This window comes from Gastrolobium bilobum, unplaced genomic scaffold, assembly GCF_033153095.1.
Source record: "Gastrolobium bilobum isolate Gb01-03AN ecotype WA unplaced genomic scaffold, APGP_CSIRO_Gbil_v1 utg15185, whole genome shotgun sequence".
NCBI lineage: Eukaryota > Viridiplantae > Streptophyta > Magnoliopsida > Fabales > Fabaceae > Gastrolobium > Gastrolobium bilobum.
In genome coordinates, this window is record NW_026898558.1 from 23,389 (window position 1) to 38,576 (window position 15,188).

At 31.9% G+C, this 15,188-nt stretch overlaps 1 protein-coding gene across 1 annotated transcript; it reads left to right on the top strand.

Moving 5' to 3' along the window:
- The first annotated feature begins 6,556 nt into the window (after positions 1-6,556).
- LOC133317382 (potassium transporter 5-like) lies at positions 6,557-11,276 on the top strand. Its single transcript, XM_061519241.1, has 9 exons — positions 6,557-6,730; positions 7,267-7,489; positions 7,865-8,113; positions 8,443-8,484; positions 8,587-8,847; positions 8,931-8,983; positions 9,634-9,748; positions 9,871-10,125; positions 10,243-11,276. The coding sequence occupies exons 1-9, from the start codon at positions 6,557-6,559 to the stop codon at positions 11,274-11,276; spliced, it is 2,406 nt and encodes an 801-aa protein (XP_061375225.1).
- Positions 11,277-15,188: the final 3,912 nt, after the last annotated feature.

Consider the following 15,188-nt stretch of genomic DNA (forward strand, 5'->3'; position numbering starts at 1 on the left):
GTTAATTTAGTATTTTATTTGTTCTTATGTAAAGACTAGCGCTATGCGTGGGTCAGGTCGGGTCAGGTTTTTATCTGACTCGACCCAACATGAATTTTATAGGTCAGGTATTTTGATCCGACCCACTTTAATTTGATTTAAGTCAGGTCTGATTTGGTTTGGATTTTGTTGAACTAGTTTAGAACTGGATCGGATCTGACCTGACTTGGTTTCTGAAGTGGGTCTGATTTGGTTTATGAAGTGGGTCAAATATGACCTGACCCGTTTTTGACTTGGTTTCCTCACAAATTTCGTCGAAATTTCGTCATTGCAAATGACGAGAATTTCGTCACAAAATTATTTTTTCGTCGGAATACTTTTTGTCGAAAAGCAACGAAATTTGTTCTCTAATGAAAATTTTTAAAAAAACAATTTTTCTATCGAAATTTAGTTTCCGACAAAAATTTTGACGAAAATGATTTCTTCCATCAAATGTTTTAAACGAAAAAAAAATTCTATCAAAAATTTTGACGGAATGTTTTTCGTTCAAAATTTCGATGGAAATGTGTTCTGACGAAAAAATTTAACGGAAATTGTTTCGAGAAAAATGTTTCATTCAAAACTTTCGACGAAATTTAGATTCTCTAAAGAATTTTGACAGAATATTTTTTCCGTCAAAATTTTTATTGAGATATTTTTTGTCAAAAATATTTACAAAATTATTTTACAGAAATGTGTTCCGTTGAAAATTTTGATGGAAATATTTTTTATCAAAAAACTTGACAAAATATTTAGTCAAAAAATTTCGATAGAAATGTGTTTCGCTAAAACTTTCAACAAAATTTTTTTTTGCCAAAAAGTTTAATGAAAATGTTTCCGTCGAAAAATTTCGCCGAAATTCGAAATCTGTAAAGAATTTTGATGAAATTTTTTTCCGTCAAAAAATTTCGATGGAAATGTGTTTCGCCGAAATTTTTGATGAATATATTTTTTTGTGAAATATTTTGACGCAATTTAGATTCCGTAAAAAAATTTGACAAAAAAAATATTCCGTCAATTTTTTTTAGAGAAATGTTTTTAGTCACAAATTTTGATGAAAATATTTTTCGTTAAAAAATTTTGACGTAATTGTTTTACGTTAAAACTTTTCTTTTAATGTAATTGTGATTTTCTTTTTTTTTCACATAATGGGTATGGGTCAAGTTTTGGGTCAATGAGTCAATATTAAAACAAGTCAGGTCTAAAACTGACCCAAATAAAAGTGGGTCAGTATTTACACCAGTTCAAAAAATATAGGTATTTATGGGTCAGGTCAAGGTCGGGTCAAGGGCAGGGTAAGTGAACCAGTTTTTTTGCACACCCCTAATGAAGAGAAGTAAGGCACCTCCAAGATATCGAGAAGGGAAAATGAGAAATTGCAGGAGGTAGTCCAAAGAAAAAAACCAATATTCATCATATATATATATATATATATATATATATATATATATATATATATATATATATATATATGATTTTCTTTTTTTGGTTTTCCAAGGTATCTGACAGCCGACAACTGAATACTAATCTTTTTGTGGCGGAAGATCAAATTAAGTGGATAAATCTCTCCCAATAAAGCCTTCTCCATACACACGGTCAGAAATCGAACCCCTGTCAGCATGCTTAAGGAACCCAGCTATCTACCACCAACCTGCAATACCGAACAACCATTTTTTAAGAAAAATGCGTGTCGGACTCGTGTCCGACACGGACACGCTCCGACAGGTGGTCAACATTTGGGACACGTGGTCAACTCTTCGACACGTTTTTCGGACACGTAGTTAACCCTTCGACACGCTCGGACATGTTTTTTTTTTAGTCTTAATTTTATTTTATTAACTAAAAATAAAAAAAATTATTTATAAATCAATTTTTTTCTGTTATGAGATTTGACATGAAAAATTAACAAGGTACGAAAAATTATTATTTTTTATATTTAAGTTATGAAATTTGAATATTTGATTGGTTATATGACTTATTATGGGTTGTCATATGTATTAAATATAAATTATATTATGTATATTAAAAATATTATTTAATATCAAAACGTGGCCCAACGTGTCGAAATATGCCATTTTTTAGAATTAACGTGTCGGCGTGTCGTGTCGTGTCCCGTGTCTCGTGTCACTGCATCATAGCCACCAATTGTGCTGGGTTTTGTTGGTATATTTGTTATTTTTTAGGCCTCAACCTTGGCATTCTGGTTTTGGGAAATCCATTATCTTGGGTTGTTACTAAGCATATGAGAAGCCATACAACTAAACATTTAGTGAGGGAAAGGACTAGGGAAGAGCATAGTTTATATCAGTACTAATAGTTCTGTTTTTTTTTTTTTTCTTAAAACCGTTTTGTAATATAGTTATGAAAATATGTGTTTTTTTTAAGTTAAAAACAAAAATAACTTAGACATATTTTCTAAATTTGATTCTAAAAACAAAAAAATTATAATTTTTAAATTTTGTATTATAAAGTAGGCCTTATCAAATTTTTTTTTTTTGTTCTAACAATTAAAAAACTAATTTTTAAAACAGATTTCAAACAAGCCCTTAGCCTTTTTGACCATAATGATGCAAATTCCAAAATCAATGATCTGACTAAGCTTCTCATCAAACATATTACAAAAGTAATGTAAAGAGACGCGCTGCACAGTCTCACACTTGTCAGCTGCAAGTTTCACCTGGCAAGTTACAATGACACGGTAAAGGTGGAATCGTGTTTTTCACGAATATAAAAAACATTTGACACACAGCTGACTCAAGCGCGTCACTGTGTTAGTGTAACGCGTTACTGAAAATGATGCATCTCTGATGCAGTATTGAACAAGTCATGTATGTGATGTGAGCATATTTTCAATACACAAGGAGTAGATACTCCATTTCCTAAAAATAAAAAAAATATAAAAGAAAATAATCATAAAGACAAGAGTAAAATAATTGTGTTAATTTTTTTTTATATTTGATAAGATATATACTGAGTGTTTCTAGTACTGAAAATATTATCCTTTGATGCTTTATGCGTGTTAAAGATTGTCCTTTTATATTCTTGTCTATACAATTGTGAGTGGATTTTCACGTACTACATACCATTGTTGTCAAAACTAGTGTAAAAACGTAAGAACGTAAGAACTTACGTTTTTACTAGTTTGGTGCGTGTTAGAACGCAAGTAAAAACTATCCTTAGTAAAAGCTGGTAAAAATGCCGTGTAAAAACGTAAAAACGGTAAAAACTTACGTTTTGACCGTTTTTACTTAAAACAACTTTTTTTTAAAAAAAAAATTTACAAAATAAGAAATTAAAAAAAAACCCAATTTTCGTTCTCCCCAAATTATATGCACAATATCTTTATATCTTTTTGTTTGGATATATGTCTTTTATAATTATATCTTGTAAAGCTGCAATTATATTATAAGTTATGCTATGAGAATCGTTTTGTATTTTTAGATCATTGTGTGCATTGAAAGAAGTGGAATTATATCTTGATGAGTGATGATCCAAAATCTTCAGAGTGTATAAAACAATTAGAGAAGATTGGTTATCCATTACTTGTTACTTGTTAGTTATCATTGTTTATAATTTTGATACTTGGTTATCAAAAACAAATTTCCTTTTTAGATAAATAAGTGGCTCAACACACATGTTCATTATATGAATTTTTTTACATGCATACATATATAATTTTGTATCTTGACTTTAAGTAGTAAAAAGTAAAAAGTAGAAACTTTACGTTTCGTGTCGTTTCTACATTTTACGTTTTTATCAACCCTTTTCATTTCTACGTAGAAACTCGAGTTTGACAACATTGCTACATTCCCAACATTGATTAAATGATCATTTTGCTTCTCTAATTTGATGTTCTATTTTAAATTATTATTATTTTTTAAATAAGTTTCATAATTTAGGTATGATTTAATATTTTATATATCAATTGGGCATGCGTGTCTTTAATGCTTGTGTGAATGGAAATAATTATGTAAGCACATAAAAAATAAAAAATAAATTAAATTAAATTTGATTTAAACTACTTTAAAACTAACTCGATATAAATTTAATGACATACTATTAATTTAATAATAAACTTTGAATTATAAATAAGTATTTAGTAGCTAAATAATTAAGTTTATAACTACGACAAAAATAACAGTACATACATACATCGAAAAATGCATAACAATAAATAAATAAAATATAAATTAATTAATTTATAAATACAGAAGCAAAATATTGTCAAAAATTATTCATAATTAAAGTTGAACACAAAAAGTAGTTTTTTCATAGTTTTTGCGTCATTTTCGTAACACAAAAACACGCTTGAATCAGCTGTGAGTCAGAAAATTTGAACATTCGTGAAAAATGCGATGCCACCTTTAGGTGCTTTTATAACTTGTCACTATCACGTGGAACTCATAGTTGACATGTGCGAAACACTATGAGTACACATATGCATTGTAACGTTCAGCCGCTTCAAGAATCAATGATTGTCCTCACAAACTAACATGAGAGGGTGGGGGAAGAGCCAGCGGTGAAGTTGGCTTTTGTAACAAGTGCGCATTGGTACCATGCCTACTCTTGCGGGGCATGCTTAGAGACGCGTCATTTTCGTAACACAAAAACGCGCTTGAATCAGAAAATTTGAACATTCATGAAAAATGCAGTGCCACCTTTTGACGTTTCTATAACCTGTCACGTGGAACTCATAATTGACATGTGCGAAACACTATGAGCACACATATGCATTGTAATACCCGACCGCTTTAAGAATCAATGATATTCCCTACAAACTAACATGTGACTTTTCATTGTGCTTTGTCCTCACTCACATACTTCATGGGAAAACTTCCCAGTAGGTCACTCATCCCAAAATTGCTCCAAGTTAAGCACGCTTAACTATGAAATTATTCTGTTTTGAGCTACGAAAAGTAGATGCATTTTGTTAGTCTCGTTAATACCAATTAATTCTTATAAACTATCCCCAACTGTAGAGTCCTATACTTGTACACTCTTTGGAATCCCTCTCTTTTGAGTGTGTATTCTATTCATTCATGTGCCCTTCCGCTGGAATACTGTCAGGAGCAGCTCCTTGTCCGGGCCTCTTTGCACCGGTGATCACTCCCTGCCCTCGTCAGCCACCGGGATGTTACATGCCCACCAGCTTCCGTCTGATTCGTCCTCGAACCACACCATACTACTAAGAGAGAGACCCTACTCCGATACCACTTGCAACTGTAGAGTGTTATACTTGTGCAATTTTTGGAATCCCTCTCTTCGAGTGTGTATTCGATTCATTCATGTATCCCTCCACTGGAAGCCTGTCAGGAGCCGCTCCTTGTCTGTATCTCTTTGCACCGGCGATCACTCCCCGCCCTCGTCAGCCACCACCAGCTTTTGTCTGGTTCGTCCTCGAACCACATTGTACTAGGAGAGAGACCCTGCTCTGATACCACTTCTAACGCCCGACCGCTTCAAGAATCAATGATTTTCCCCACAAATTAACACGAGACTGTTCAATGTGTTTTATCCTCACTCACACACGTTTTGGAAAAACTTTCTAAGAGATCACATATCCCAAAATTGCTCCAAGTTAAGCACGCTTAACTATGAAGTTCTTCTGTTCTGCACTACTGAAAAGTAGATACATCTTGTTAGTCTAGGTAGTACCAATTAATAATTAATTATTATAAGTTATCCTCAACTGTAGAGTCTTATACTTGTACAATTTTTGAAATCCCCTTTTTTGGATGTGTATTTGATTCATTTATGAATCTTTCCGCTGGAAGCGTATCATGAGCCACTTTTTATACGTAGCTCTTTGCACCAATAATTACTCCTCACGCTCGTCAGCCACCACAATATTACATGCGTCGTTATGTATTACTTCGCTAATATATATAAGCAGGCACTTAGTCACATCAATAATTTTGGAATTTGCACTAATACGGTCAAAAAAAGCCAAAACTTAGTTTCTAGGCCGCTGTAGCCTCCTGCCATGCCTTCCAAATTCGGTGGTAGGGGTACCTTCAATCTCTTGTGCCCATTTGGCCATATCCACCTTTATACACTCTTGCTAGAACTTTAAATTAAAATCAATTGAACTTTTAGACATATATCTTACCTCACAAAAAAGATTGTGCTCAATGATTCAGTGTACTTAATAAGATTAGACATGTATTTTTAAGAAACATTTCGATTACGTTTTCCTATAAAGTAAAAACGTGCAAATTCTTTCCTAAAAAAAGAGAGCAAATTCAAATACATATTAGGTATTTGTATATTAAATATTAAACTTATCGAATGACATTAAATGACACTCTTAAAAGTTAAAAATAAGAAAAATATCTAAAGACCACACTCTACTATGAAACAACCGGTTATTAAAGTTAACCTCTAGTGGTAGTGTGTAATTAATGATAATGAACTGAGAGTACCAAGATGTAGCGTTGGGTGGCTATAAAATCCAATGCAAACCAAAGCACAACACCCATCAAACCAAGAGATCTCTGTTTTGAAAAAAGTGATCACACTCTTCTTTAGCATTCCTCAAATGTCTTCAGAAGGAGATGGTATGGACATGGAAGGAGGAGACACCAAAACGTTGAAGGAGACACCAGAAAACAACTTCAAAGACCGAAAACCTTCATGGCCAAAGCTTCGCCGTGTGGACTCTCTCGATTTGGAAGCTGGAAGAGTTTCTATGAATGCAAACCACTCCTCCACGGTCTCTCTTTCAACCTTGTACCTTGCATTTTAGTCTTCCTTTTGTTTTTTGTTTTTCAACTAATTCGAAATATTTGTTAAATATAATATTATTTTGAGATAGAATATTATATATATATTTTTTTACATTTACCAAAATTGTTAGATCAAAATATTAATTTATATTCATCATTTTTCTCTCCTCTTCATGCTATCTTTATTTTTATTTTTTTTAAGATTCTAATATAATAATATTAGAATATTTATATGCATCCATTCTCTATCCTCTTTAAAATATTTTTGTTGTTTTTCTTTGCTTTTAAGATTTTAATATAATAATATTAGAGAAGAGTAAGTACAATAAATATAAAAAAAAGGTAAGCGTAATACCTTATTTTTATTATTTTTGTGAGGTTATAATAAATGCTATCTGAAAAAAATGTATATGATTAAATGATCATAAATGATATCATGTACTTTATTTAAAATCAAATTTTGTGATACATATATACAACATGTAAATATTCGTAACAGTTTGTGAATGATGATGATGAACAGTTGGGTTGGATGACTACTCTGAGTTTAGCATTTCAAAGCATAGGCATAGTATATGGTGATCTTGGCACATCTCCACTTTATGTGTTCCAAAGCACTTTCAACAATGGTGTTCGTCACAAAGATGACATTCTCGGAGTCTTGTCAATTATAATCTACACCATTATACTCCTCCCCATGCTTAAATATGTCTTCATCGTACTTCGGTTTAACGACAACGGCAATGGTAAGATGAATCTTTTTACTCAACTCTTTTATTTATTATTTTGTTTTATTATTTTTAGGTGTAAACAAAAATTCAGAGCTGATTCGTATGCTTTGATTCTTGTGTAGAATTTTGTCCTTATCCTCCTATTAATGAAAACGCGTTTGTTTTCGAAATAAGTGACTGATAACTTTATTGAAAGAGTTATATTTCTCTTTTTCAATGCACACAAAATGAATACAAAAGAGAAGTGTGTCCACTTCTATATTTTTTTATGTTTTTATCCGTAAGTTTCACTTTGTTTTTATTACGTGAGATAATTATCTTCTTACAATGTAGAAAAATTATTTTCCTTATTGAAAAATGAATAACTTAAGATTGTTTTGCATTAAATAGGTGGAGCGTTTGCGCTCTATTCATTGATATGTAGGAATGCGAAGTTGAGTTTGATTCCAAATGAACAACCAGAGGACAAGGAGCTCTCTAATTACAGTCTCCAAACACCATCTAATAAGCTCAAAAGAACACAAAAGCTAAAGCAGAGGCTTGAGAAGAGTCATATTGCAAGGGTTCTGCTTTTACTTGTAACCATTATGGGAACTTCCATGGTTATTGGAGATGGCATCCTTACTCCATCAGTTTCAGGTTAATTATTAGCTACCTTTCATTTTCGTATACTCATTTAATAAGTTTTAGATATTAAATTCATTAAGTACAAAATAAAATAAAATAAAACAAAACCAAAACTATTATTAGAACAACTTCTTGATTACACATAAGATTAATTTTATAATATTAAATAAATTAATAATTATTATTAGTATAATTATAATAACAACATTATCACAAAAGAATTTTTTTTTTAACTTTTTGCACAAAAAATGATATAAAAGGAAAATATCATTATATCAGTCAAAATTAGGACTTGGTTGGAGAGTTTGACATAAATATATATTGTTCAAATGTATGTGCAGTTCTTTCTGCGGTGAGCGGGATCAGTAAGTCGTTAGGTCAAGGTACTTGATTTAATATACTTTTTTTTTTACTATATAATTTTTTTGCTGTGTTTATCATGAATGTAATATGTTTAACATATATAGCTTTTACATATTTTTCAGATGCTGTTGTGGGGATCACTGTAGTGATATTAATATTCCTTTTTTCTGTGCAACGATATGGTACTGACAAAGTAGGCTCTTCATTCGCTCCAATTCTCTTAATGTGGTTTTTATTGAACGGAGGAATTGGTCTCTACAATTTATTCACACATGACATTGGAGTATTACGTGCTTTTAATCCAAAATATATAGTTGAATACTTCAAACGGAATGGTAAACAAGGATGGATATCACTAGGTGGAGCCTTTTTGTGCACCACAGGTGAGTCGAATCTAGTCATCTATGCTTTTAATCTTTTTAATTAATTCTAATTAACAGTAACATATAGTTATGCATTATCATAGGTTCTGAGGCCATGTTTGCTGACTTGGGTCACTTCAATGTGCGAGCCATTCAAGTAAGTAAATAAATACATAATTGTAATATACAATTAACTCAATAGGTTAATGATTATCTCCCCTGTCCACGTAACAGGACAAGAATATGCAGAACTCACATGACTGAGAGTCTTTGGTTTGGTTGTGGAATTTTTTTTTGAAATAATAGAAAAATGAGATAGATAGAGAAATGATTGAAAAGATAGATAAAGTGAGATAGGTAGAAAAATGTAAAAAAAAGTTGTTTGGTGGGGAAAAGCTTTACTGAGAAAATTAGGTAACTTTACGAAATCAACAATACATTAAAAGCCAGATAACCGGTTTTCCGAAAAATCCCACCTTCAAATTGGGTTTCTAAATAGTGCGGGTATCTATGTTTCTCATGAATCCAGACAAATTGGATAGATGGATTTTTGGTGAAAACCGTTGAAACAAACATGGTGTTTCTAAAAGCCATACTTGAGAAAGATAAATATTCCCTGAAAAGCTCCCAACCAAACACCATCTAAAGATGTGTGATCCAATTCTTCTGTAAAAATTAAAATTAATGTAAAAGTAGACGTAAATAAATCATGACAAAGAAAACAAAATTGGTGATTTTCTTTCACAAAATAAAACTATATATTCCGAAATACAATTAAACTGAGATTGTAACATACATACATTGCAGATTAGCTTCTCTTCCATAACATTTCCTGCAATATTGGCTGCATACTGCGGACAAGCAGCATATCTAGGAAAGTTCCCTGGCCAAGTGTCTAATTCTTTCTATGCATGTATCCCTGGTAAATTGATTAATTTTTATAGATTAGTCAATACACATTTGAAAATTCTTTTAATTTAATAAAAAGTTTAATTGGTGTTAACTTTTTCCTTTTCCCCTGTATTGTGAATGTATAACATATAGACAAGTTATATTGGCCAACATTTGTTGTGGCTGTTGCTGCTGCCATCATAGCAAGCCAGGCAATGATTTCAGGAGCATTTTCCATCATTTCACAGGCTCAAAGTATGGGTTGTTTCCCAAGGGTTAAGATTGTGCATACTTCTACTAAGCACATGGGTCAGGTGTATATTCCTGAGGTCAACTACATGTTCATGGTTGCATGTATTGTGGTCAGTGCTGCCTTCAAGACCACAGAAAAAATTAGTCATGCATATGGTAATTATGCTTATAAACCCCTTTTCTAGAAATCTATACATAAGCATAAAAAATTCTAAGTTTTATTGTATTAGCACAGCATATATAACAAGTGTCAAACTCATATGTTTGATGCAGGCATTGCGGTAGTTTGTGATATGTTGATCACAACATGCCTGGTTTCCTTCATAATGTTGGTTATACGGAAGAAAAGCATATGGCTGGTTGCTCTATTCTTTTTGCCATTCAGTTGCATTGAATTGGTTTATTTTTCTGCACAACTAACCAAATTCGTCGAAGGTGGTTTTCTTCCTATTGTATTTGCTCTCTTCTTGACCATGGTCATGGGAATCTGGCATTATGTACACAAGGAAAGGTACATGTTTGAACTCAAGAACAAGGTTTCCACTGATTATTTGAGAAAACTGACCAACAACCCAAGTATTAATCGCGTTCCTGGAATTGGACTTCTCTATTCTGAGCTTGTACAAGGAATTCCTCCTATATTCCCACATTTCATTGCCAGCATACCATCCATCCATTCAGTTGTTGTGTTTGTTTCCATTAAGGCAATTCCTATTAGTAGAGTTATATTGGAAGAGAGGTTCTTGTTTCGGCAAGTGGAGCCGAGAGAATACAGAATGTTTCGTTGTGTTGTGAGGTATGGTTACAAAGATGCTGTTATGGATCCTCTTGAGTTTGAGTCCCAGTTAGTGCATCACCTTAAGGAATATATTCGACAAGAGAGCTTTATGCATGAGATTGAGGGAACAACAACAACAACTGAACAAGTACCTATTCCTAACAACAATGAGTGTGAGATGGTACCACAAGGTTCCACTATTATCCCAGACCAAGGTGCACTAGATGTGTCTCGTGCCTCTTCAGATTCCATTCAATCATTAGTTGTGGCCAAGTCATCCATTGTCACTACCCCACCCATTGAGGGAGTTGAAAATGAGATAGAATTTATAGAGAAGGCAATGGAGAAGGGTGTGGTGTATATGCTAGGGGAAGCAGAGGTTGTGGCAGACCCAAAATCATCCATCTTCAATAAGATTGTTGTCAACTATGCATATAGCTTCCTTAGAAAGAATTTTCGGCAAGGGTATAAATCAATGGCAATCCCTCACAAGAGACTTCTCAAGGTTGGAATGACATATGAAATATGACCCCGATGAGATTCAGATATTATCCTAGTACTATATTTTATAAGTTAGTCAAATATGATATTTTGCATTTTGACTAGTTGCCTCAGAGCTTGTTGGGGTGTATAACTAAGTAGTTTTGTACTTTGAATTAAATGTTATGTACGTTGTGACAATCTTTTCGCAGGTACAAATAAATTCCTATCTCCATTTTAAACACTGACACAAAGTTCTAATGTGAATCACTGACTTTTTATTCTTATAACTTTTTTTTTATAATTAATTATCAAATTAACCTTGATTATAAACTATTTCAAAAATTTAACCTCCCCAACAAACATAACATCAATCTGTCCATGTTTGACCGTTAACCACCAAGCCTACCCGGGTACACCCCTCCTTACCCGGGTATTTTTTTAAAAAAATTTCCTACTCGAGTAAGGAGGGGTGTACCCAAGTATAGTTCTTGAATCTGAACAAATGGTTGAATTATTTACCCGGATAAGGAGGGGTGTACCCGGGTAAATCTCTGAAATCTCAATCTTTAACACAGGATTTCTGCAACACGATAGATCATGTTTGATGCTTTGATGTTCTGTTGGGGTATAAGTCTTTAACACAAGATTTCTATTTTCCTTTGTAATATCCCATGTAACAAAGATGGTCTAAAAATTCAAAAACAACCAAAAAAAAAAAAAAAAACATTACACACTAAGAATAAAATCCGCGACATAAGGCCAATGACAAATCACACAAAAAGAATAAAGTAGCAAAGTATATATGCGATATGAGTGGATGAAATAATAAAGAAATAGTTCCATTGAAATCAAATTTTTTTTGATGGGATATCACATTTTCTATGTCGCGGAAGAAGAACGCTACTATTGTTCAATGAAGATGCATCATGAATAGAGAATGAGTCCTCCTCTTTTTTTTTTTTACATAAATTTATAGAAGTTGTCCTCATTTATTATGTGAACCCAGTTAGGCACAAAGAAAGATCACATGGGAAACACTCTTAGCGCTGTTTCTTCCAAGTCCTTCTATAGTAGAGCTCCGGGGTATACAAAAAGTAATAGAGTATTATGCTTTTGAGGAGCAGAGTGTGTTTTATTGCGCTGATGATAAAACCTTCAAAGCTTCAATCAAGAAGATGAGGTTTATGGTAAAGATGGTGATAACGTAAATGCGCTTTCTTCACATATGGAGTTTATGGTAAAGATTTATCCGGTACACCCTTCTTTATCCGGGTAAATAATTCAACTATTTTTCCAGATTCAAGAACTATACCCAGGTACACCCCTTCTTATCCGGGTAGGCAAATTTTTTTAAGAAATACCTGAGTAGGGAGGGGTGTACCCAGATAAGCTTGGTGGTCAACGGTCAAACAGGGGCAGATTTGTGTTATGTTTGTTGAGGAGGTTAAATTTTTAAAATAATTTATAATCAAGGTCAATTTGGTAATTAATTATTAAAAAAAAGTTATAAGGGTCAAAAAACCGTGAATCACTACTTTATTATCTCATTAGAAGATCTTTACCTACAAAAATTCACATTGCAGTACCAAACTCTTTTGGCACAGGTGATAAGGAGTTTGAATTCTTTAATCAGAGGTTTGAGTTTGAGTTCTGGAAATGAAAAAAAGAATTTGGAAGAGCCGCTCCCGAAAAGGTCTGACAGTGCTCAATTAAGAATTAGTCTTCAGTTACGACTAAAGAATAACCTTCAGATTACTGGAAAAAAAAAATCACATTGCAATTTATCTTGAAGTCTAATCGTCTGTGGCAATGTTGAAAGGAAAAATATTCTCCTTCCAACCTTGAATGACAGGAGAAAAATATATGAAAAGTCAAAAGACGGAATTGTGTTTTGGTTAACATTATGCAATAAAGATTTTTGGCATCAAATGAATTATAAGTTTAATAAAGTTCCTATGTATTTAATATAGGGAAATAATACTCTTATGCTACATAAGAGTACATCATTTTCCTACACTAATTCATTTTCCGTGTCAATTAATTTTTCTTTTTTTTTTTAAATATAAAATATGGGACCCACATTTAATTTCTCTCTACTTTTTTTATCTCCTACAATCCTACAACATAAGAAAACTTAAACCCTTTAATATATTATCAGTTCCTCATCGTTTTTGTATAATCAAATAACACATAAAAACAATTTTCCACAAATTATTTTTTGCAAATTTGATTATTCAAGTAACATTCCAAAAGCAATCGCTTGTTTTTTGAAATGCACAATGTGTTGTCAAGTCCGATAAAGTAGACTGAATGGAAGTATTGACGGCAATGGAAGTATGGTTGTCTCCAATTAATGCGTACTCTATAACTTTTTTGGAAGTATTGATGGCAATGGCCACGATTCAACAGAAAAAGATAATGTACCCGTAAAGTATTCGAACACTCAAGTGCCAAAGTGTAGAGATTGGAGCGATTAGGATCAGATACAATAATAGGAGAGGTAACTAGTGGTATTAAAACTGCTTCGATTATTCACTTGGTTAAGATTTTAGGTCATTGGTTCAATTATTAGATCAGTGCATAAATTGTATGACCCAATAATTATATGTAAATTTAAAATTTATATTAAAAAAATTATAAACATATTCAATAGTTAAAAAATAATAATTTAAATTCTAAATATTTTAATATAAAATAATAATAAATTATACATTATCATCCAATAAAGGATCAAACAAACATATTATGCTTGTGATACTAGTATTTCTGGTTCAGTAAATGACATTTCTAATTATAAATCAAATCAAAATTCTCTGCATAACTGAGATAATATTAGTATTGAGTCAATAAGAAACAGATTACTTAAATTTGTCAATTATGAAAAATTTTTGGAAAACTTTTTTTTTGAATTTTTTTTTTAATTATCTGGGCCGAGTCACCGATTTTCACCAAAACCGACCAGGTCGTACGAATCGCAACTGGTTTGGTACTTAGCCGATCCAATTAGATAACCGAACCGGTCAGATGATCAATTTATCGGATTCCGGGTCAATCCGATCGTTCCAGTCTGATTTTTATAACATTGAAGATAACCTTACTTTTATATAAAAGGTAAGAATTTTTTATTAGAAATATCCTTGCGTGTGGATAACACTAAAAGCCTGTTTGACATTTTTTTTTTAAGTAAAAGTTATTTTTAGGCTGAAATTAAAAAAAAAAATAAAAAAAAATTAAAGGTTATTTGATGATTATATAAAAAATTTAATTTAAAAGTTACTTAAAAACTCAAATTAAAAATAAGCTGATATAATTTAAAAAAACTTCTTCTTATGAACTTTTGACTTTTGATTTTTTTTCTTCGTTGTGAAAAAAAACTCTTTTTATTATAAAAGCTACTGTTTTACTTATGCTTATAAAGAGAAGAGAATCTAAAAAAAAATCACAAACAGTCACTACATAGTTTCCCTTACGAAATAGAGTCTACATAATACGATGGGATACTATTAACGAAACTAATTATGAAATATTAGGGAGTAAAGTATCTTGTGAGGAATTGAAGATGACAAGATACGAGCTATATTGGGCCTTGGCCAAGTTGTTAGCCCAGAATAAGTGTTTTTTTTTTTTTTTTTTTTTTTTTTTTGGTACATGAATAAGTGTGTTTTACTTTATTAAAAAAATAGACGATAAGCGCTCTGCCTTTTTTTTCTTCTTTTCTCAATTGAGTAGGATTGGCTAAATTTTGGCATAAATAATAAAAGAAAAGTATTTCTTTTATAATAGGAGATAATTTTATATTTCTTGCACCCTCAAATTGTGTTTTGGAGTTAAAAAAAAAACACATGGAATTTTATATGAAAATAATATTTTTCGAGATAAAATTATCTCTTAAGGGGACGTTTGGTTGAGGAGAAATTTTTATGAATCATAGAGAAATGTGATTAGTAGGGAAATGGTT

Excerpts from the sequence above, each read along its gene's own strand:
- LOC133317382 (XM_061519241.1), top strand. The coding sequence starts at position 6,557 with ATGTCTTCAGAAGGAGATGGTATGGACATGGAAGGAGGAGACACCAAA. Across the intron at positions 8,114-8,442 it reads CCTTACTCCATCAGTTTCAG|TTCTTTCTGCGGTGAGCGGG; the intron begins GTTAATTATTAG and ends ATGTATGTGCAG. Across the intron at positions 8,984-9,633 it reads TCAATGTGCGAGCCATTCAA|ATTAGCTTCTCTTCCATAAC; the intron begins GTAAGTAAATAA and ends CATACATTGCAG.